At 45.8% G+C, this 24,992-nt stretch overlaps 1 protein-coding gene across 1 annotated transcript in view; it reads right to left on the minus strand.

Moving 5' to 3' along the window:
• Nucleotides 1-12,043: 12,043 nt before the first annotated feature.
• The window catches only part of PPID (peptidylprolyl isomerase D), a 28,384-nt gene continuing 15,435 nt past the window's right edge, over nucleotides 12,044-24,992 (minus strand). Inside the window, exons 4-10 of the mRNA XM_069744137.1 lie at nucleotides 20,366-20,554; nucleotides 19,834-19,956; nucleotides 19,593-19,699; nucleotides 17,723-17,864; nucleotides 17,534-17,620; nucleotides 17,411-17,453; nucleotides 12,044-12,280 (exon numbers count right to left, since the gene is read on the minus strand). Of these exons, the coding sequence (XP_069600238.1) occupies nucleotides 12,192-12,280; nucleotides 17,411-17,453; nucleotides 17,534-17,620; nucleotides 17,723-17,864; nucleotides 19,593-19,699; nucleotides 19,834-19,956; nucleotides 20,366-20,554 (780 nt within the window). The 3' untranslated portion in view covers nucleotides 12,044-12,191. The remainder of the gene's footprint in view (nucleotides 12,281-17,410; nucleotides 17,454-17,533; nucleotides 17,621-17,722; nucleotides 17,865-19,592; nucleotides 19,700-19,833; nucleotides 19,957-20,365; nucleotides 20,555-24,992) is intronic.

Raw genomic sequence — 24,992 nt, forward strand, 5'->3', positions numbered from 1 at the left:
ACAGCATGTTTGTTACTTCCTCAACATCAAGTTGTTTGGATAAATTGTACATTTTCCTCTCCATTTCAGCAGATAATCTAAAGCAAGAGAAGGAATATGTTAGGGAACTACTGTATATGCCTGAGCAGCACACTTTCTTTTATAAAATCTCCCTTATTTCTATGAAATATCCTCATATTTTGTGCTATACATTCATAAAACAAGCTAAATAAACTATTGTGATGAATAAAAACATAAAATACCAACCTTACTGAATGTGACTTATTCACATACAATGAGCCTGAGAGATCTGTGCAGCTATATCCTCTCCCCTGAAGCTCTGAAATCCAACTGTGATATCAGGTTTCACAGACCTTCAAGAGACAGGAGACTACCTGGAGGGAGAGGGTTTCCTCACAATCTGGTGAGGAAGGAGAAATGAAAGTAAAAGAGAAGCGCCTGTCAGATCAGTTGTATGTGACGGAGGGTTTTAATAAAGAGGGGAGAATCCCAAATGCAATCCCACTCTAACAAGCCATAAAACCTTTTATTATTACTAAAATGAGTGTGGTGATAATTAGATATTTTCTAACAATTTCTTATGTCCCTTATTTATCTTTTAACAAGCTTTGTGAACAGAAAGGACCACTGCCTATATTAATGAATGAGGACATCCAGATTGTCATCACTGTGTAACAGAACAGGACATACTGTATATTTAACACACTCATCCCCCAACCTGTTTCACCGCAGATGCGGAGTCATCAGGGGCTGAGACAAGGGCTGATGACACAGATCAGATAACATGTGCTTTTGGAAGAGAGCAGGTGACTTTTTTTTTTTTTAAATGATTCCTGTTCAGTAGTCCTGTTACAAGTCTTCAAACAAATATCAAAATTTTGAAAACTCAGGTGATGAATCTGGCAGCATACTTCATGTCCCCCAAACACTGAGTAGAGGAAGCTCCCTTGGACTTGAACACTTTTTTTTACATTCATATGTATGTCACCTTGAGAAAAATAAAAGCGTTACAAGCTGCAATCTTCATCTTTCCTGTTCAGAGCTCTTACCATGCAGTTGCTGAAGTTTATGGACTTTTCTTTTTCCATATCTTTATGTATCTATCCTGTTCCCAATATCATGGGGTGGATGCCAAGTTGAGTAATTTCACCTTGCCTACATTAGCTTTTATATGTAAACATAGCCCATTTCTTCTATGGCTTTCAGTTTCTCCATCCATTCCCTGCTAACTATACACAATTCCAGCCTTTATAATTTACCCTCCCTGGAGATTTGGATGTTTTCCTCCACCTCCCCACACAGATCTGCCTTATACCACCTTATCCATCTCTCTGCTTCTCTCTAATACTGGGGAAAAGGGGTTTAGAGAAGAATACTAGTGATGAGCACAAGTGATCATTGTTCGAGTTTGGTTGGGTGTGCACGGAGGACCATGGGTGTGAGAGTGAGATGTTCACGTCCCCATGTTTCGTGGCTGTTAGGCTATGTTCACACTTTGCGAATTTTGCTGCGGATCCGCAGCGGATTTGACCGCTGCGGATCCGCAGCGGATTTGACCGCTGCGGATCTGCAGCAGTTTCCCATGAGTTTACAGTACAATGTAAACCTATGGGAAACAAAAGGCTGTGCACATGCTGCGGGAAAAAAACGCGCGGAAACGCAGCGGATTACATTCCGCAGCATGTCACTTCTTTTCTGCGGATTTTCACCTGCTCCAATAGGAAACTGCAGATGAAAATCCGCAGAAGAAACCGCAGTAAAAACCGCAACGGGATTTCACTGCGGATTTTGGAATTCTGCTGCGGAAAAATCCGCAGTGGAATCCGCAAAGTGTGAACTTAGCCTTAGAGAGCCACAACACAAGCAGAGATATCCTGTGTTTATCAGGCAATGAGACATGGGAATGCGAACATTCCACCCAAGCGCCCTCAGCAAACGCAAGTCACGAGCACTTATATTTAAAGATTACACAAAACTTAGAGGATTTTTCACCAGTTTGAGCACACAAGACTGGCCCCAGCCTAGAATAGTGGCTGCAAAGTTGAGTAAAAGATAAAATGTATCTTGGAATTTCTTGTTTTGAAGATATTAGCTTGTAGAATTTAGATTATAAAACCAACTGGGCGTTACCAGAGATCTTTCGCTGGAGGCGTGTACACAATATATGCCCATCCCCCATAAGTTATAGTTAACCTACCATTTATTCAGCTCTGCAGCCCCTATTCTATGAGGTGGCCGGAGCGGCTGTGAAGTCAGCGTTAATAAACAGACCAACTCTGACAATACATAATAAATTGGGTGCAGTGGTACAATGCTGGATGTGCTGTACATTTTTTTTTTCATAAGAATTTGGAAAGTCATGATCTCTGCTTTTAGTTGAGATGAATCTGTCCTGCATTGTATGTATAATGGTGAAAAATGATAATTACTTACGGGTAATTTGATTTTCCAGAACCATGACAGCACCGTACGTGAGAGATGGCATCCGCCCCCAGGAACAGGAAACCTGTAGCAGAGATATAAGAATGGGGCGGCCCCTCTCTCCTCAGTTTGTTTCAGAGTATGGAAGATGACCGCTTTGTTAGTATACAGTTATGTATTCTATTTACCATACCGCTGGTTTACAAATCTGTTCCACCGAGGCGCATGCCCTTTCCGCCCAGGAAGTGGCAATAGCACGCGTGGAGTGAGCCGTGACACCTTGTGGGGGAACTTGACCAGAAGAGGAATATGAAAGTGAGATCGCTGTACGCAACCACCGTGCAATAGTCGCCTTTGAGGCCTTTTTTCCCCTGGAAGGTGACAAAAAGGGCCGATGACTGACGGCAAGATTTTGAGGCTTCTATGTATTGAAGCAGGCAACGTCTGACATCGAGACAATGGAAGGTTTGCTCCCCCTGGGATTTTGGTTGGGGACAAAATGAGGGAAGAATAATTTCCTGGTCTCTATGAAATTTTGAATTGACCTTCGGAAGGAAGGCAGGATCGGTTTTGATAACCACTTTGTCATCATGAAAGGTGGTGTAAGGAGGGTTCACCGACATAGCTTGCAATTCACAAGTACGACGGGCAGAAGTTAGAGCAACCAGAAGGACCGTTTTTAGGGTCAAGGATTTTATTGATATAGAATCAAGAGGCTCAAAGGGGGAAACGGTTAGAGCATTTAACACTAAATTTAAATCCCAGGGAGCCACCTTAGGTAATAATTTTGAGGGTCTGGATGTAAAAGAGGCTCGTATGAACCTATAGACCCAAGGGTGATCAGCAAGTTTATGATCAAACAGCGCACCCAGGGCAGAGACTTGCACTTATAAGGTGCTAGTAGACAGACCCCTTTCCAACCCTTTTTGGAGAAATTCAAGAATTTCTTTTACCGGGACTTGCTGACTTGTTTCGGACAATTGTCGCCCCGAGAAATCTAGGAACTTTTGCCAGATGTTTTGGTATTTCTCTGAGGTGACCTTTTTCCTGCTGGCTAGCAACGTGGTTACCAAAGGGTTTGAGAATCCTTTTGCTAACAGAAGTCCCCTCTCAAGTTCCAGGCTGTGAGATGTAGCCTGTGTACTTGGGGATGTTGAACTGGTCCCTGGTGTAGGAGATCCGGGGCATCCGGAAAGATCCATGGGTCCGAGATAGACATGCGTCTGAGCCACGTGAACCATGCCCTTTTCGGCCAAAACGGAGCTATGAGGATCACTCGTGCCTTGTCTTCCCGAATTTTCCTGAGGACTGTCGGGATTAATGGTATTGGGGGAAACGCGTACGCTAGATGGAAGTCCCACCGATATAGAAACGCGTCTACTCCCTCCGGGTGTTCTCTTGGGTTCAGAGAATAGAACTTCTTCACCTTCCGATTTTCTTTTGTGGCGAATAGGTCTATCTCTGGAACGCCCCAGCTGGCACATATTTCGCCAAACACTCGCTGGTTCAGGGACCACTCCCCTTGACATAGCGTGTGACGGCTCAATAAGTCGGCTACCTGATTCTCTGACCCTCTTAAGTATGTTCCGGTTAGTGAAAGAAGGTTGTTCTCGGCCCATGTAAAAAGTTCTTTGGCCTCTGCCATAAGGGATGGTGATCTTGTGCCCCCTTGGTGATTTATATAGGCTATCGTCGTGTTGTTGTCGGAGAGCACTACAACATGTCTTCCCCGAATCCTTTCTCCTATATGAAGTGCCAGCCGTACTGCAGACAATTCCTTCAGATTGGAGGATGCTGAGGTCATTGGGATCCCCCATTGACCCTGTAGGACCTGATCCTCCAAGTGTGCTCCCCACCCCCATGGACTCGCATCGGTAGTAACGACTAATGGATCTTGTACTGACCATGGCACTGCGTTGCTTAAATTTTCTGTTTTCAGCCACCATTCTAGTGAGTCCTGAACTGTTGGAGATAGAAGAATCTTCCGATTTAGATTGTACGGACTCCTGTCCTGTTCGGCCAGAATCTGCCATTGTAACTCTCGTGTGTGGCTTTGTGCCCACCGAGTTGCTGGAATCGTTGCAGTCAGGACTCCTAAGAGCGACATTGAATTTCTCAGGGAGATAGTCCGTTGTAGTTGAAACAATTGTATCTTCTGCCGAATAGATTGAATTTTTCTCTGTGGGAGGACACACTCTTGCTTGACTGAATCTAACACGATTCCGAGGAATTCTTGAGTCTGTGTTGGGACGAGTCTTGATTTTTTCAGGTTTATCATCCATCCCAATCTGGTTAGTACTTCCAGTACTCTTGCGACTGCTTTCTCGCAATTTTCTTTGCTGTTTGCTATTACCAAAAAATCGTCCAAATATGGTACCAACATTATGTCTTCTTTCCTGATGAAAGATGCCACCTCGGAACAATTTTTGTGAATATGCGGGGCGCTATGGCTACCCCAAAGGGAAGACACTGATACTGTAGATGGACGGGGGTCTTTGCAAGGTTTACCACTAATCTTAGGTATTGTTGGTGTTGGACAGCGATTGGCACATGGTAGTAAGCATCTGTGAGATCGATCACTGCCATGTAACAGTATGGGTTGAGTACTTTCACTGCGGTTTTTAAGGTCTCCATCTTGAATTTTTCTATTTGAATATAATGGTTCAGGGCCCTCAGGTTGAATATTACCCTTAGCGAGCCGTCTGGTTTTGGTGTTAAAAATAAGGTGCTGTAGAACCCTTTTCCTATCTCCTGATGAGGTACTTTTATTAATACCTCTTTTTGGATGAGGAGATGAATTTCTCTCTCTAGTGTGGCCTGATTTTTCCCCGCCACTTGGGTCATTTTTACCCGATTTGGTGGGAGGATGGAGAACTTGAGTTTTAGACCCTCTGACAACAAGTTGGTTACCCATTGAGAAGCCGGCAGTGCTGCCCAGTGATGGACAAACCGCCGGAGTCTTCCCCCCACCGGAAAGCTGGCGTCATTGAGGTCTGGGATCAGACTTGGGAGGAGGCTTGTTGAAAAGAAATCCTTTTTCTTTCCGGTCTCTCCAAGGTCTGCCTCGACTAGACCTGTCATCTGATCGGCCGCGGGTCCCTCTATATCCAGATCCACGAAAGGACGAACGAGAGGTTTCCCACCGGCGTCTGGGAAAGGAAGGAGGTGGAAACCGCTTTTTCTTGTCCGACGCTTTCTCAAGGATCTCGTCCAGAGCCTTGCCAAAAAGGTATTGCCCTTCACAGGGTACTCCGCAGAGTTTGACCTTCGACTGAAAGTCAGCTGTCCAATTCTTCAGCCACAATGCTCTACGTCCTGAATTGGATAAAGCACATGCACGTGCGGCACTCCTCACGGAGTCTATTGAGGCATCCGCCAGGAACCTCGCGGCGCCCTGAAGAGAGGGCAACGCTTCCAGTAGTCTCTCTCTCGGGCATTTGTTTCTGATTTGGTCACTTAACTTCTCCAACCACTTGACCATAGCCCGTGCCGTGCAAGTGGCAGCAACCCCGGGTTTAAATGACCATGTTGCTGCTTCCCAGGCCGACTTTAGAAAAGCATCTGCTTTTTTGTCGAGGGGGTCTTTTAGGGCTCCCATGTCCTCAAATGGTAAAGCAACCCCCTTAGAGGTGCTGGCGATGGCTGCATCTAACTTAGGCGCCTTATCCCACTTCTCACAGACCTCGTTAAAGGGGTATTTGCGTTTCAAAGCCTGAGGGATGGACATTTTTTTATTAGGCTTTTTCCACTCCCGTTATATTAAATTGACTATGTTATCATGGAAGGGAAAAAATTTCTTCTTTTTCTCCTCCAAATTACTAAACATAGTATCTTGGACTGTCCGCGGTTCCTTAGGAGTCTCTACTCCCATAGTCGTTCTGACTAGTTTGAGCAGCTTTCCAATATCTTCTGATTGAAAATAAGGGTGACCATACTCCTCATCTGAGGAGTCTAAATCTGAGGCATCAGAGGGGGTTAAGGCTCCCGGCTCTTCCCCTGAATCTACGTCCGACCCTTGCTCACTTGTTGGAGGAGGGGGGGTTCCCTTTGTGTGATGTTTCAGCTGCTCCTTAACCGTGGACTTAACTTCCTCTCGTATAATCGATTTAATATTTTGTAATAAGGAAGATGATTCCTCCGCAACTGTTTTATCGATACAGGGCTGGCAGATTTTCTTGCTGTATAGCTTGGGGAGAGTGTCCTTACATAGTGGACAGGCCCTATTTTTCTGTTTGGAAGTGGTTTTCTTTCCCCCTCCAGGACCCCAGATACCGCGTGAGTCTCCTCAGACATTCTGGGCGCAGGCATCAGCAGCGTCTCTGGATCCATCGCTGGTTCGGTCATCTTCAGGCGATTGCTTGAAGTGTAGAACCAGCGATCCCTCTTGCCGCTTCTATTATATACAGTAGAAGGAGCAGTGTGCGCGCCTCTGGAGCAGCTTCCATCCGGAAGTGTCCAGCACACCGGCTCCTTTCGGCGTGTGACGCTACTTCCGGCGCGACCGGAAGTCGTCCTCCTTCACTTCGGCGGCCGGCGTCAGTGAAGGACACGCCCCCCGGACCTGCCTCCTGCCCAGAGCGGTCGCCGGGGAGTCCGGCGAGGGGAGAAAACAGGCGCACACAGAAGCCCCTTCACCCGGGCAGCACCGCACGCAGCGCCGCCGAGCATGGCTGCCCCCCCCCCCTCCGCGGACCTCGGCCTCCGGACCGGACTCATCAGAGGGGGTATCCCTCCGGAGGTAGGAGCTCTGCAACAGGCGTCCACCTGCAGGAACAGGAAACCAAACTGAGGAGAGAGGGGCCGCCCCATTCTTATATCTCTGCTACAGGTTTCCTGTTCCTGGGGGCGGATGCCATCTCTCACGTACGGTGCTGTCATGGTGAAGGGAAAAATAAGTGTTTGATACACTGCCAATTCACCTACAAAGAATGGAGAGGTCTGTAATTTTTAAAATTGGCAGTGTATCAAATACTTACTTTCTCTAGTGTACATGCTCAGCAGTGGCGTAGTGCTGCGGAGTCAAGAGTCAGGGAAACTGAGGAGTCGGAAGTTTGGCTTACCGACTCCTCATCCCTGGTGGCCAGTTTACCAAGCTTAGACTAGTGAAAGGTCCTATATAAAGGAGACAAAAGCAGCATGCTAACAGATCTGTGAGAAGCAGCAGGACAGCTGGCCATGTGAAGAAGTTATACTGGCCAGTAGCAACATAAGATTTTAATAAAAACCATTTAGAAAGCTGCTAAATTTTGGATGCAAATGCACAAAACCAAAGGGAATCTTGTCAGCAGGATCATCCCTCCTAAACCATCTACCGTATTTTTCGGACTACAAGACGCACTTTTTCCCCCAAAAAAAAGGGGGGGAAATGGGGGGTGCGTCTAATAGTCGCAATGCAGGCTTACCGTGGCGGCAGAGGTGCGGCGGCAGAGGAGGCGCAGTAAGCGGGGTCCCTTTCTCCGGTGAGGTGATGCAGCAGCCCGGTATGCAGCAGAGCCGGGTGAATCCTGTTGTTATCGGTGGTGGCGGCCATTTTCCTGAGGCCGCCAATTCCTGAGGCCGCGCGTGCGCAGATGGAGCGCTCTGCTTCCCGGGGCTTCAGGAAAATGGCAGCCGCGATCTCCATCTGCGCACGCGCGGCCTCCCGCGGCCATTTTCCTGAAGCCCCGGGAAGCAGAGCGCTTCATCTGCACACGGGCGGCCTCAGGAAGATAGCCACGCCCACCGATAACAGGATTCACCCGGCTCTGCTGCTTACCGGGCTGCTGCATCACCATACCGGGGAAAGGGACCCCGCTTACTGCGCCTCCTCTGCCGCTGCACCTCTGCCGCCACGGTAAGCCTGCATTGCCTGCACGGTAAGCCTGGGACCCCTCTCACGCCATACCTCTCACTGCACCTCCTCATCCCAGCACCTCCTCATCCCAGCACCTCCTCACCTCTGCCGACACCTTGCCTCCTGTGACCCTGCTCTGCCACCGCCAGCCCTCAGGTAAGATACTGTAAATTCGGACAATAAGACGGACCCCCATCTTATAAAAAAATCTTTTTTTCTGCAATTTTCACCCCAAATTTGGGGTGCGTCTTATAGTCCGAAAAATACGGTATATGGCTATGCAGATCATTGATAGTTGAATATACGATATCTTATGACATCTTCCAGAGAAAGGAGCGTTTCTTTTTTTTAAATATGTAAATGAGGCGTTAACATCTCTAGCTTTATAGGTTGCTTAGGAGAGTTGCTCCTTCCGACAGCTTCCCTATACCTTGTTATGACCTACCACGTATACATGGGAAAACACTTATTATAAAAGACATTAAACCAATTTACTCTATGCACGAGTTTATGAAAGAAATAACAATAAGCCTTTATTACATGGGATCGCTGCTTCTCTTGCAATACAAAGAAAGTCTTGTCTGACCAGTAGATAAGGGGTACATGGCTTTCAGTGACAAAGGCCAACAGGACTGCATTGCAGCGTCCTGACAATGGAGGGCTAAGTGCAGGGGCTAGAGATCAAGCCAATGATTTCCCAAGAAAGACACAGCTGTGAGTTAGGACCAATCTAACCATATATAAAAATAAAAAAAATCGGGCTGGGGGCCTCCCACTACTCTACTTGCAGGATTTCCACTCCCTAACCTTGTTCTCAGGGATATACAGTGGGTGCGGAAAGTATTCAGACCCCTTTACATTTTTCACTCTTTGTTTCATTACAGCCATTTTGTAAATTCAAAGTTAATTTTTTTTCTCATTAATGTACACTCTGCACCCCATCTTGACTGAAAAAAACAAATGTAGAAATTTTTACAAAATTAATTAAGAAAAACTGAAATATCAGATGGTCATAAGTATTCAGACCCTTTGCTCAGACACGTTTAAGTCACATGCTGTCCATTTTTCTTGTGACCCTCCTTGAGATGGTTCTACTCCTTCATTGGAGTCCAGCTGTGTTTAATTAAACTGATAGGACTTGATTTGGAAAGGCACACACCTGTCTATGTAAGACCTCACAGCTCACAGTGTATGTCAGGCCAAATGAGAATTATGAGGTCAAAGGAACTGGCCAAGGAGCTCAGAAACAATATTGTGGGAAGGGCACAGATCTGGCCAAGGTTACAGAATTTCTGCAGTACTCAAGGTTCCTAAGAGCACAGTGGCCTCCATATTACTTAAATAGAAGAAGTTTGGGACCACCAGAAGTCTTCCTAGACCTGGCCATCCAGCCAAACTGAGCAATCGTGGGAGAAGAGCCTTAGTGAAGGAGGTAAAGAACCCCAAGATCAGTGTGGCTGAGCTCCAGAGATGCAGTAGGGAGATGAAAGTTCCACAAAGTCAACTATCACTGCAGCCCTCCACCAGTCGGGCCTTTATGGCAGAGTAGCCCGACGGAAGCCTCTCCTCAGTGAAATACATATGAAAGCCCACATAAAAGTGAACCTGTCACCCCGTTTTTTCAAGAGCTAAAAATAGCGTTAAATAGGGGCAGAGCTGGGCTTTACATTAGTGTATTTTGGAGCCTTTATTCCCCACCTATGCTGCCGAAATACCTTTGTAAAGTCGCCGTTTTGGGCTGTCACTCACGCTGGTCAGGTCATATGGGCGTGGTGACAGCGCTATTTCTCCCCAGATCTCTGTTGGTGGCGTAGTGGTGTGCGCATGTCCAAGTGGCGAATCCACTGCGCAGCTTCAAGGAAAATAGCGCGATCTGCGCTATTCAGCCGTTTATCGGTGGGCACAGCCATCTTTGTGAGGCCGCGCGTGCGCAGATGGTTCTTCTCCGCTTCCCGGGGCTTCAGGAAAATGGCCGTCGAGATCGCCATCTGCGCACACGCGGCATCCCGCAGCCATTTTCCTGAAGCCCCGGGAAGCCTAGAAGAACCATCTGCGCACGCGCGGCCTCACAAAGATGGCCGCGCCCACCGATAAACGGCTGAATAGCGCAGATCGCGCTATTTTCCTTGAAGCTGCGCAGTGAATTCGCCACTTGGACATGCGCACACCACTACGCCACCAACATAGATCTGGGGGAGAAACAGCGCTGTCACCACGCCCATATGACCTGACCAGCGTGAGTGACAGCCCAAAACGGCGACTTTACAAAGGTATTTCGGCAGCATAGGTGGGGAATAAAGGCTCCAAAATACACTAATGTAAAGCACAGCTCTGCCCCTATTTAACGCTATTTTTAGCTCTTCTTGAAAAAAACGGGGTGACAGGTTCCCTTTAAGTTTGCTAAAAAAAAAAACCAACATGAGCAATCAATCTCTGGTCTTGAGATGAAGATATATCGCTTAGAATCATCACCAAAAAGGTCTGTTTGGAGAAAACAGACACTGCTCATCACCTGCACAATACAATCCCAACAGTGAAACGTGGTAGCAGCATCATGCTATGGTGGTGTTTTTCAGGTGCAGGGACAGGGCGACTGGTTGTCACTGAAGGAAACATGAATGCGGCCAAGTACAGAGATATCCTGGATGAAAACCTCTTCCAGAGTAGTCTGGACCTCAGACTTGGCCGAAGGTTCACCTTCCAACAAGACAATGACCCCAAGCACACAGCTAAAATAACAAAGGAGTCGCTTCAGAACAACTCTGTGATCATTCTTGACTGGCCCAGCCAGAGCCCTGACCTAAACCCAATTGAGCATCTCTGGAGGGACCTGAAAATGGCTGTCCACCAACGCTCACCATCCAACCTGATGGAACTGGAGAAGATATGCAAGGAAGAATGGCAGAAGATCCCCAAATCCAGGTGTAAAAACTTGATGAATCATTCCCAAGACGACTCATGGCTATACTAGCTCAAAAGGGTGCTTCTAGTCAATACTGAGCAAAGGGTCTGAATTGGGGATGAGCAAGTGTGCTCGTTACTCGGGTTTTCCGAGCATGCTCGTGTGTTCTCCGAGGGTTTTGGGCGTGCTCCTAGATTAGGTTTTTGTCTCTGCAGCTGCATGATTTGCGGCTGCTAGACAGCCTGAATACATGTGGGGATTTCCCTAACAAACAGGCAATCCGTGCTTGTGTTCAGGCTGGGTGGCAGCTGCAAATCATGCAGCTGCGGAAACAAAAACCTAATCTACGAGCACGCCCAAAATACTCAGAACACCTGAGCATGTTCGGAAAACCCAAGTAACGAGCACACTCGCTCATCACTAGTCTGAACACTTTTGACCATGTTTTTTTTAAATAAATTTGCAACAATAACTACATTTCTGGGGGGGGGGGGATGGGATGCAGAGTGTACATTAATGAGAAAAAAAAAAACTTTTTTGAATTTACCAAATGGCTGCAACGAAACAAAGAGTAAAAAATTTAAAGGGGTCTGAATACTTTCCTCGCCCACTGTAAGTAGCTGTCAGATTGGCAGCAGATTACAACCCCCGTCCTCCTGAGAATATGTGTGTACGGGATGATTGGAAGATGTTACCATCTGCCGAAAGCCGCTGCGTATGGGCATGGGTATGGGTATGAGAAATACAAGAAGACACTGCTTTTACTGCTGGAGCCCAATAGAAGTCTACACACAAACAAAAAGAGGAAAGAAAATCCACTGCACATCGCACTCGTTGCATAGTTCATGCAGTGTAACAGGAGACAAAAATAAAAAAAACCTGTAAACATTCAAAAATACGTAGGTGAAATGCAGACACTTGGGTTCAAAAACTACATTTTTTTCTTTTTTTTTTTGGTTTATTATCAGACCGCAGTTTTACTTTGCGCCCAGATGATCTCCACGGTACACTGCATGCCCACTTGGTTGTAAACATTTACGCAAACATCTTTGCATACACTGCTTTCTCCTTCTCCTTCTGTTCTTTAATCCTCTGCTTGACCCGCAGGATCTCACTGCTGATAGCTGGGAACAGAACGTAAAAGAGTGAGCACAGGACATTGGTTATTGGCACATCTGAAAGCGCTGAGCGCCTGCTGAGCAGCAGGGGTAGGTCACTCTACAGGCTGGTGCCAGGAAGCAGAAATACAAGTCCTTACACACAGGATCAAGTTCCCAGTGCAACAAATGGAATGGAACATTCCACAAATTATATTACCTAGCCACAAGATGGGCATAATGTACCAGGGTACCAAGTCCACCATGCCAGAGCTCAGCTGTTCTGCCACTGGAAAATCCTACACCACTGTTTACATTTTTTAGTCCATAAATCAACAGAATACATGAAAATAAGAAACTTTGTAATATATTTTTTCAGAGAAATCTGCCTCCGTGTGACCCTGAATTGATCATTCATTTTCAAACTTCTCAATTCACCAGTAAAATCCGTCTTCAGTTATTACAATTATAAAATCTTAGCAGTAACTGCCATCATCCATGTAGAGGCGAGGAGCTAAATCAGAGCTCCTCCCTCCTGTATAGAATCTAATCAGTAGTGCCTGCCATCATCCATGGAGAAGGGAGGAGCTAACATCAGAGCTCCTCCCTCCTGTATAGAATCTCATCAGTAGTGCCTGCCATCATCCATGGAGAAGGGAGGAGCTAAAATCAGAGCTCCTCCCTCCTGTATAGAATCTCATCAGTAGTGCCTGCCATCATCCATGTAGAGGCGAGGAGCTAAATCAGAGCTCCTCCCTCCTGTATAGAATCTAATCAGTAGCGCCTGCCATCATCCATGTAGAGGCGAAGAGCTAAAATCAGAGCTCCTCCCTCCTGTATAAAATCTCATCAGTAGTGCCTGCCATCATCCATTGAGAAGGGAGGAGCTAACATCAGAGCTCCTCCCTCCTGTATAGAATCTCATCAGTAGTGCCTGCCATCATCCATGGAGAAGGGAGGAGCTAACATCAGAGCTCCTCCCTCCTGTATAGAATCTCATCAGTAGTGCCTGCCATCATCCATGGAGAAGGGAGGAGCTAACATCAGAGCTCCTCCCTCCTGTATAGAATCTCATCAGTAGTGCCTGCCATCATCCATGTAGAGGCGAGGAGCTAAATCAGAGCTCCTCCCTCCTGTATAGAATCTAATCAGTAGCGCCTGCCATCATCCATGTAGAGGCGAAGAGCTAAAATCAGAGCTCCTCCCTCCTGTATAAAATCTCATCAGTAGTGCCTGCCATCATCCATTGAGAAGGGAGGAGCTAACATCAGAGCTCCTCCCTCCTGTATAGAATCTCATCAGTAGTGCCTGCCATCATCCATGGAGAAGGGAGGAGCTAACATCAGAGCTCCTCCCTCCTGTATAGAATCTCATCAGTAGTGCCTGCCATCATCCATGGAGAAGGGATTAGCTAACATCAGAGCTCCTCCCTCCTGTATAGAATCTCATCAGTAGTGCCTGCCATCATCCATGGAGAAGGGAGGAGCTAACATCAGAGCTCCTCCCTCCTGTATAGAATCCTGTATAGAATCTCATCAGTAGTGCCTGCCAACATCCATGGAGAAGGGAGGAGCTAACATCAGAGCTCCTCCCTCATGTATAGAATCTCAGTAGTGCCTGCCATCATTCGAGAGGGGAGGAGCTAAAATCAGAGCTCCTCCCTCCTGAATAGAATCTCAGTAGCACCTGCCATCATCCATGGAGGGGGAGGAGCTAAAATCAGAGCTCCTCCCTCCTGTATAGAATCTCAGTAGCACCTGCCATCATCCATGGAGGGGGAGGAGCTAAAATCAGAGCTCCTCCCTCCTGTATAGAATCTCAGTAGTGCCTGCCATCATTCGAGAGGGGAGGAGCTAAAATCAGAGCTCCTCCCTCCTGAATAGAATCTCAGTAGCACCTGCCATCATCCATGGAAGGGGAGGAGCTAAAATCAGAGCTCCTCCCTCCTGTATAGAATCTCAGTAGTGCCTGCCATCATTTATGGAGGGGAGGAGCTAAAATCAGAGCTCCTCCCTCCTGTATAGAATCTCAGTAGTGCATGCCATCATTTATGGAGGGGAGGAGCTAAAATCAGAGCTCCTGTATAGAATTTCATCAGTAGCGCCTGCCATCTCCTATCTCTAATGTAACATTCTGTCTTCACAGAAAACAGATTTACCGGTGAATTGAGAATAAAAGGTCAGTCCAGGAAGAGAAAGAAAAAAAATCATTTTCTGAAAAATGTATTAGAAAGTTTCTTATTTTCACATATAATATAGATTTATATAATTAAGAAGATTGTTGCACTTTAAAGATGATAATACCTACATTGCAGAAGATTTATAGAGATGCACTATACGTACAAGCGTCATGACCACCAACGTCTGGTTTTCCATCAGTCACATTACTATAGGTGCATAACATCCAGCCCTGCAGTCTGCCTTTACGAAGAATAGTGACAGAATGGTTCGTTCTAAAGAGCTCACTGAATGTAGGATGGTAACAGGTCGGTCATGAAATGTCTGCATATTCCACAATCACCTGTGTGTGGCATTACTGACAAGTGGAGGAAACCACACAACGCAGACCATGGAAAGTTATAGAGAGTGGTCACCGAATGCTGAGGCGCATAGTACCAAAAAAGAGTGACCAATGCTCTGCTGACTCCATACCTCCTCTGGGATTACCATCAGCAGAAAAGCTGTGCACCGGGGGGCTTTATGGCCTGGATTTGTCCATATAGCTGCATGCAAGTCTTTTTTCACCAAGCACCAAGTGTCGGATGAAATAATATCGAGCATGCCAGCTCTGGAGCAGTGATCTGATCTGGCAGACTGGTTTTGGTGAATGCCAGAGAAATGATACCGGCCGGTCTTCATTGTGAAAACTTAATGTCTGTGCAGGGGCGGGTAATACTATGGGGTTGTTTTCAGGGAATGCCTAGTCCTCTTCGCGCCGGTGAAAAGAAATCTGAAAGCTTCAGCATACAAAGACATTATATGTTTCCATTTCTGTAGGAACAGTTTGGGGGGTGGGTGTTCTTGTTCTGTTCCAATATGACTGGGCCCACAAAGCAAGGTCCATAAATAATTGGTTGGAGGAGTTTGGTGTGGAACATGACCACTATCTCAACCCCATCAGCAAAAGCTGTGTCAACGACGTTCTTGGTGTTTGCCTCAAAAAGGCAGACGGTGCAGAAAAGGAGTTCGAACAAAGTGACTCTGTCTGCTTGACTAAATTCAATGGGTCTAAAGGCAGATCTGCCTGAATCTGGTCTTTCAGAGCTTCAGATGGAAGCTGCAGTGAAGTCGCTGACGTGTGGCAAAAACACAATGTAGATAAAGCCTTACCCTTAGGGTACCGTCACACTATAACATTTCGATCGCTACGACGGTACGATTCGTGACGTTCCAGCGATATCGTTACGATATCGCTGTGTCTGACACGCAGCAGCGATCAAGGATCCTGCTGAGAATCGTACGTCGTAGCAGATCGTTTAGAACTTTCTTTCATCGCTGGATCTCCCGCTGTCATCGCTAGATCGGTGTGTGTGACACCGATCTAGCGATCTAGTGATGCGATCCAGCGATGCGTTCGCTTGTAACCAGGGTAAACATCGGGTAACTAAGCGCAGGACCGCGCTTAGTTACCCGATGTTTACCCTGGTTACAAGCGTTAAACTAAAAAAAAACAAACAGCACATACTTACATTCTGGTGTCCGTCAGGTCCCTTGCAGTCTGCTTCCCGCACTGTGACTGCCGGCCGTAAAGTGAAAGCAGAGCACAGCGGCTGTGCTTTCACTTTCACTTTACGGCCGGCAGTCACTGAGTGCGGGAACCAGACTGCAAGGGACCTGACGGACACCAGAATGTAAGTATGTGCTGTTTGTTTTTTTTTAGTTTAACGCTTGTAACCAGGGTAAACATCGGGTAACTAAGCGCGGTCCTGCGCTTAGTTACCCGATGTTTACCCTGGTTACCCAGGGACCTCGGCATCATTGGTCGCTGGAGAGCTGTCTGTGTGACAGCTCCCCAGCGACCACACTACGATTTACCTACGATCACGGCCAGGTCATATCGCTGGTCGTGATCGTAGCTAAATCGTATAGTGTGACGGTACCCTTAGGGCACAGACACTGCCATATAACTCGTGCAATGACCACACCACACGGACTGGCTGCTCTCCTGACCTGTCACACTCCGGACAGGAGAGCAGCCAGTACAAGGTCTACAATGCGATCCTCGCACTCCCAATACGGCTGTCTGTCTTAGTGTGCACCTCAGATACTACATTATTCTAGTTACTCTTAATTGTGCACATTTTTAACTGTTTTTTTTTAAAGGGGATATCGACGAGTTCATAAAAAAAAATAACTGCCCAAGTATCAACAGGCAGGTAGCTGCTGCATACCTGCCTGTTGTGCTCGGCGATGTTTTTCGCGAACACAGACCACTACTGCCAGCAATTCAGCTACTTCTGCTGACATCACGTCGACAGAGTGGCGGCTTCTTTTCCGCTCTGTCTACGGGACATCACTGTAGACATTATTTTGACTGACAGCCGGATCCCCGCTGCATAATTGAAGGGGTCGACTGTCAATCAGCGTTACGCTGGCAGCCAAGCCCATAGACAGAGCAGAGCGGAAAAGAAGTTGTCGCTTTGTCGACGTAACGCCAGCAGAGGCAGCTGAATCACCAGCAGGAGCGATCTGTCACCATTTGGTGCGGGAGAAGAATGGCACCGGCCCAACAAGCAGATAGCAATGTCTCCACTAGTCTAGAATGACTATGGCAGTCTACCAATTGCATCAGGTAGACTTTGAACTTGACATTTAGCCATAAGCTTTAATAATGGCAGAGTTTGATCCGCACAGCTGATGAGACTAGGAGATAGGTTCGGAGTCTCACGGCCTGGAGATAGATCAGCCTAGAAAACAGAAGCGGGTATGGATCACAGACTCTGTGGGTTCATGTGCTCTCTCAGAAAGAAAAACAAATGTCCAATATGAAGACGTGTTACAAGACTGTGTGCACATTGCCCAAAACTGGTAATCATGCCCAGGCCTACAGCTAAAATAATCAAAAAGTATTAATAATATGACAGGTCCTGTTGAATGCCACACACTGAGCTGGAGCTACCCAGTCACAATGAGAACCTTTCTATACAAATCCATTTACCTTTGTCCTCGGGCGCCACTTCATGAGCCTTTTTAAGATCCTCCTAAGAAAAATAAAGTTTATATAGTTTCAAAAGAAATTATTTTAAGTCTTAATCTAACAGAGTTCATGTAAACCCTTTACCAGTGCTTGCTCATAATCCTTCAACCCCTGCCAGCCCTGGGCCCGTCTGTAAAGTGCTTTTGTATTAGATGCATCGATTTCAAGAGCCTATAGAAAAAATAAATAGTTTTAGTTAAAAAAAAAAAAAAAACACAACACTTTGAATTGAACCATTCCTGCACTCATCCGAGCTGCCACATGGCCACTTACCTCGTGGCAGCTTTCAATAGCGGCTCTGAAGTCAGACACCTTCAGCTTACAAGCGGCAATATTCAGATTGCAGCTTACAGCAATTGGATTTAACTTTGCAATGTTGTCATCTCCGGTGACATCTTTACAGCTTTCCACATATCTAGAAAATGTCAAAAAGCAATCACATTAACATGTCTATCTATTCTAGCTCATACATCTTAAAAGAACTCCACAAATGACTTTACTGATGGAGCGTGTGTGCATACAGCCTGACAACCCATGGCCTATAACGATACATCGTCGTTGTGAAAAGTGGCGCAAGCACAAAGCAGTCTGCTGCAGTCATTAAATGGAGAAAATGACTGACTACTATGCGAACACTGTACTGTGTCATTATTTTTGATAAATTTCACGTGTTAGCATATTAGTTGAAGGGAGTGTCAACCCCAAACTGCAAATTCAGGTACTGAAACATTTATATATGGCACTCAGCCTCCATATAAATCATACCAGTAACATCCTTTTCAGAGTTGTAGTGGTTGAAATATTCATTTATAATTGATGTCAGTGAGGGCATGATCTGATCTTGAACCCCTGCAAGTCTGGGACAACCGGAAGTATAGTGTGCGAGCAGCTTCAGAGCAGAGCCCGAGTGCCGGGAGCGAGCCCCCCCGCCCCAGAATGCCGGATGCAAGCCCCCCCCCTTCCCAGAATTCCGGGAGCGAGACCAGACCCCCCCCCCCACAGTGCCGGAAGAGAGCCCTACCCCAGAGTGCCGGGAGAGAGCCCACCCCCCAGAGAGTCGGGAGCTCCTCCAGTGTCACTGCACAAGCACACGAACAGGGATCAGAGTTTAGGGACTGAAGCTCAGAGACACATGCAAATTGGAGGGAAACGGTGAACTAGAACTTCAGCCACACCGAGGGTACACCAAGCCCTCATTTGGATTAAAACGGAATTTTTCAGCAACTACATCATTAATGTTAATGTCATGATTTTACCATCTACTATATAATTGTCTAAGGGTCACTTCCGTCTTTCTGTCCTTCTGTCTGTCACGGATATTCATTTGTCGCGGCCCCTGTGTCATGGAAATCCAAGTCGCTGATTGGTCGTGGCTGTTTTGCCGTGACCAATCAGCGACGGGCACAGTCCGGAAGAAAATGGCCGCTCCTTCCTCCCCGCAGTCAGTGCCCGCTCCGTACTCCCCTCCGGTCAGCGCTCACAAAGTGTTAATGGCAGCGTTGACCGCGGTGTAACGCACTCGGTTAACGTTGCTATTAACCCTGTGTGACCAACTTTTTACTATTCATGCAGCCTATGCAGCATGAATAGTAAAAAGATCTAATGCTAAAAATAATAAAAAAAAATCGTTATATACTCACCATCCGTCGGCCCCTCGGATCCACAACAGGCCTTTCCCACTCGCGATGCTCCGGTAACCGGTCCATGCTGCGATCTCACGAGATGACGTAGCGGTCTCGCGAGACCCCAATGCACTCTTCAGACCAGAGCACGCGAGGACCATCGGTAACCGGCCGCTTCAATCGGAAGGCTCCGAAAGGTGAGTATGTAACTTTTTTATTTTAATTCTTTTTTTTTTTTTAACAGGCATATGGTGCATACTACGTGGCTGGGCAATATACTGCGTGGCTGGGCAATATACTGCGTGGCTGGGCAATATACTACGTGGACGGGCAATATACTACGTGGACATGCATATTCTAGAATACCCGATGCGTTAGAATCGGGCCACCATCTAGTTTCTATATAATTGTAGAAGCAGCTGTATTTGCAGTTGGGGTTGACAACCTCTCATTAAATCAATGACCGTTATAAACAAGCCATGTAACTACCCTAGTACTCATTGTGCACATAATTCCTGTACCTTAGAGCCTTGTTGTACTTTTTTATTGCCATTTCCCAGTTCTGAGATTTGAATAAGTTATTCCCAATATTCTTGACATCTTCTGCTATATTGACGATCTTTTCAACCTGTCAAACAAAATAAGCAGAGCGTTGGCTTTGTACAAGAACTATTACATGCCAGATCAGAGAACCCTTGGTCTTTTATATTTCGTAAATCAGAAAGCTCTCACTAAAGTAAGACAAACGTACAAAGTGCTTACATCATTAAGTTCTACATCAGAGTCTTCAGGGAAGTCAGGATGGGTGTCTCCAGAACCGTCCACGGGAGACATGACCCACTCGTCACCATCCTTCAGCTCTCCGCATTCTGCTACTAAACACAACTATATAGAAAACGAAAGACGGGTAAAAAGGTATAAAATACTGAAAATCATCATCAGATACAGCTTTTCATGTCATGGATACCCAGTAGAGAGGAGCAGTTAGATGGGAGCCCTGTGAATCAATCTGCTCAACTCTAGTCCTTATGGTGGACAGATGCCAAGGCTGACTGTGCCTACTTGTCAGGCATATACTCATGAGAACATATGCCTGCCATGTGTATTTAACCCAGAAACACTGAGCAGAGGAGTAAGACTGACAACTCACTAGCCAATGTTCTGCATGCTCCTCCTCCTTGGAAAAACTGTCCCTCAGCTAAAATTATACTAAAACACTAAAAAGAGTAAGAAATAGACCTAAATGTAAGCAGCCCTCCCAAACTAAATGATGGCACGCCTACAAGACACTTACTTTAGCAGGTTTCTCCCCTTTAACTTCAACACTTTCCAGCAGCTTCACAATGCCAAATCCTTTGAGGACTTGACCGAAAACCACGTGTTTCCCATCTAGATGGGGTGTGGGGACAGTTGTGATGAAGAACTGAGAACCGTTGGTATTGGGGCCGGCATTGGCCATACTGAGCAGACCCTCCTTGTCATGCTGCGAGAGAAAAAAAAACATCTCAGTAACTGGAGGCTCTTGTGGAAGGTCACAGAAATTACATTTAGGACGTCTACAACAAATCACATAATTACATTTAAGCCAAAAATAATGTTCTATTTTAGGCACGGCAAAACTGGAGCGGTAGCAGAATTGTGCAGCGGCAGATCGGGGGCATTATTTATTTTTTTCTTTTAGGGTATGTGCACACATTCAGGATTTTTCGCGTTTTGTCGGTCGTTTTATGTGGAAAAAAGCATACATAAGCATCCCATCATTTTTAATGCATTCTGCAATTTTTGTGCGCATGCTGCATGTTCATTAATTATTGCATTGGGAAGCTCTGGAAAAAAAAAAAAAAAGAAAAAAAAAAAAAAAAAACACGAAAAATCTGCAAAAAAAAACCCAGCAAAAACCGCATGCCAATTTCCTGCGGAAAAAGTACGGATTTGCTCAGGAAAATTCTGCACACTTTCCTGAACGTGTGCACATAGCCTTACAGACAGGTGGTCACAGTATCATTAACCCCTTTACCCCCAAGGGTGGTTTGCACGTTATGGACTGGGCCAATTTTTACAATTCTGACCACTGTCCCATTATGAGGTTATAACTCTGGAACGCTTCAACGGATCCCGGTGATTCTGACATTGTTTTCTCGTGACATATTGTACTTCATGATAGTGGTAAAATTTATTTGATATTACCTGCGTTTATTTGTGAAAAACACGGAAATTTGGCAAAAATTTTGCAATTTTCCAACTTTGAATTTTTATGCAATTAAATCACAGAGATATGTCACACAAAATACTTAATAAGTAACATTTCCCACATGTCTACTTTACATCAGCACAATTTTGGAACCAAAAATTTTTTTTGTTAGGGAGTTATAAGGGCTAAAAGTTGACCTGCAATTTCTCATTTTTACAACACCATTTTATTTTAAGGACCACATCTCATTTGAAGTCATTTTGAGGGGGTCTATATGATAGAAAATACCCAAGTGTGACACCATTCTAAAAACTGCACCCCTCAAGGTGCTCAAAACCACATTCAAGAAGTTTATTAACCCTTCAGGTGTTTCACAGGAATTTTTGGAATGTTTAAATAAAAATGAACATTTAACTTTTTTTCACAAAAAAATTACTTCAGCTCCAATGTGTTTTATTTTACCAAGGGTAACAGGAGAAAATGGACCCCAAACATTGTTGTACAATTTGTCCTCAGTACGCCGATACCCCATATGTGGGGGTAAACCACTGTTTGGGCGCATGGCAGAGCTCGGAAGTGAAGGCGTGCCATTTGACTTTTCAATGCAAAATTGACTGGAATTGAGATGGGACATTATGTTGCGTTTGGAGAGCCCCTCATGTGCCTAAACATTGAAACCCCCCACAAGTGACACCATTTTGGAAAGTAGACCCCCCTAAGGAACTTATCTAGAGGTGTGGTGAGCACTTTAACCCACCAAGAGCTTCATAGAAGTTTATAATGCAGAGCCATAAAAATTAAACAAAAATTTTTTCCCACAAAAATTATTTTTTATCCCCCAGTTTTGTATTTTTCCGAGGGTAACAGGAGAAATTGGACCCCAAAAGTTGTTGTCCAATTTGTCCTGAGTGCGCTGATACCCCATATGTGGGGGCGGGACCACCGCTTGGGCGCATGGGAGGGCTCGGAAGGGGAGGAGCGCCATTTGGAATGCAGACTTGGATGGAATGGTCTGCAGGCATCACATTGCGTTTGCAGAGCCCCTAATGTACCTAAACAGTAGAAACCCCCCACAAGTGACCCCCATATTGGAAACTGGAACCCCAAGGAACTTATCTAGATGTGTTGTGAGAATTTTGAGCCCCCAAGTGTTTCACTACAGTTTATAACGCAGAGCCGTGAAAATAAAAAATCTTTTTTTTCCCACAAAAATTATTTTTTAGCCCCGAGTTTTGTATTTTCCCGAGGGTAACAGGAGAAATTGGACCCCAAAAGTTGTTGTCCAATTTGTCCTGAGTACGCTGATACCCTATATGTTGGGGTAAACTCCTGTTTGGGCACACGGGAGAGCTCGGAAGGGAAGGAGCACTGTTTTACTTTTTCAACGCAGAATTGGCTGGAATTGAGATCAGACGCCATGTCGCGTTTGGAGAGCCCCTGATGAGCCTAAACAGTGGAAACCCCCCAATTCTAACTGAAACCCTAATCCAAACACACCCCTAACCCTAATCCCAACAGTAACACTAACCACACCTCTAACCCTGACACACCCCTAACCCTAATCCCAACCCTATTCCCAACTGTAAATGTAATCCTAACCCTAACTGTAACTTTAGCCCCAACCCTAGCTGTAGCCCTAACCCTAACCCTAACCCTAACCCCAACCCTAACTGTAGCCTTAACCCTAGCCCTAACCCTAGCCCTAATGGGAAAATGGAAATAAATACATTTTTTTAATTTTTTCCTAACTAAGGGGGTGATGAAGGGAGATTTGATTTACTTTTATAGCGGGTTTTTTTAGCGGATTTTTATGATTGGCAGCCGTCACACACTGAAAGACGCTTTTTATTGCAAAAAATATTTTTTGCGTTACCACATTTTGAGAGCTATAATTTTTCCATATTTGAGTCCACAGAGTCATGTGAGGTCTTGTTTTTTGCGGGACGATTTGACGTTTTTATTGGTAACATTTTCGGGCAAGTGACATTTTTTGATCGCTTTTTATTCCGATTTTTGTGAGGCAGAATGACCAAAAACCAGCTATTCATGAATTTCTTTTGGGGGAGGCGTTTATACCGTTCCGCGTTTGGTAAAATTGATAAAGCAGTTTTATTATTCGGGTCAGTACGTTTACAGCGATACCTCATTTATATCTTTTTTTTATGTTTTGGCGCTTTTATACGATAAAAACTATTTTATAGAAAAAAATTATTTTTGCATCGCTTTATTCTGAGGACTATAACTTTTTATTTTTTCGCTGATGATGCTGTATGGCGGCTCGTTTTTTGCGGGACAAGATGACGTTTTCAGCGGTGCCATGGTTATTTATATCTGTCTTTTTGATCGCGTGTTATTCCAGTTTTTGTTCGGCGGTATGATAAAGCGTTGTTTTTTGCCTCTTTTTCTTACGGCGTTTACTGAAGGGGTTAACTAGTGGGACAGTTTTATAGGTTGGGTCGCTACGGACGCAGCGATACTAAATATGTGTACTTTTATTGTTTGTTTTATTATTTAGATAAAGAAATATATTTACGGGAATATTTTTTTTTCTTTAGGAATTTTTTTTTTTTTTTACACGTGTAAATTTTTTTTTTTAACTTTTTTACTTTGTCCCAGGGGGGACATCACAGATCGTTGATGTGAGTTTGCACAGCACTGTCAGATCACCGATCTGTCTGAGAGCAGTGCAGGCTTACCAAGCGCCTGCTCTGAGCAGGCACTTGGTAAGCCACCTCCCACCTGTTTGATCGCGGTGTGCCGGGGGTTAATGTGCCGATAGGCAGCTGACACCTGGCCGCGATCCCCCCGTGAGTGCGGCCGATCGCGCTGGACGTACTATTCCGTCCTTGGGAAGTAGGGCCCACCCCACATGGACGGAATAGTACGTCCGATGGCAAAAAGGGGTTAAAGGGACTGTCACTACAGAATGCCGACACCAAGTACAGGCGCTCGGTGCACCCTGACGTGGCCAGTCATTTATATAGGTCTTACCACCTACTTTTTCTCCATGAAGCCTAGTGGCTTAACTTGCACATCATGGGGCCCAATGAAAAAAAGTCTCTATTAGGGCCTCTAACTATCGTGGGTTTGTAATATTAGTTAGTCCCATATTGGTAAAAACTCTATTTGGGCCCCTTAGGTTTCAGGACCTGGGCGAGACTGCAACCCCAGCACTTACAATAGTAACGCCTCTGCCGACACATCTTTCATTAAGGCACAATGTAGAACTGTTTAAATGCCACAAATCAAGGCCGTCTCAAATCTTTGCCACTTCTGCACATTGCTAACATATGTGAAAACAGAAGAGTTTACCAGACTGCTTTTCTTTAACCCCTTCACGACATGCGTCGTACTAGTACTGCGCATGTCGTGTCTCCCCCTTTGATGCGGGCTCCGGCGGTGAGCCCACATCAAAGTCGCGACATGTCAGCTGTTTTGTACAGCTGACATGTGCGCACAACAGCGGCGGGTGAAATCGCAATTCACCCGCCGCTATTAACTTGTTAAATGCCGCTGTCAAATGCTGACAGCGGCATTTAACTACTGCTTCCAGCTGCGCGGCCGGAAATGAGCGCATCACCGACCCCCGTCACATGATCGGGGTCAGCAATGCATCAGGATGGTAACCATAGAGGTCCTTGAGACTTCTATGGTTACTGACGCCGGCCTGCTGTGAGCGCCACCCTGTGGTCGGTGCTCATAGCAAGCCTGCATTTCAGCTACATAGCAG

The sequence above is a fragment of the Ranitomeya imitator genome, chromosome 1 (genome assembly GCF_032444005.1).
Source record: "Ranitomeya imitator isolate aRanImi1 chromosome 1, aRanImi1.pri, whole genome shotgun sequence".
In the NCBI taxonomy this organism is placed as follows: Eukaryota; Metazoa; Chordata; class Amphibia; order Anura; family Dendrobatidae; genus Ranitomeya; species Ranitomeya imitator.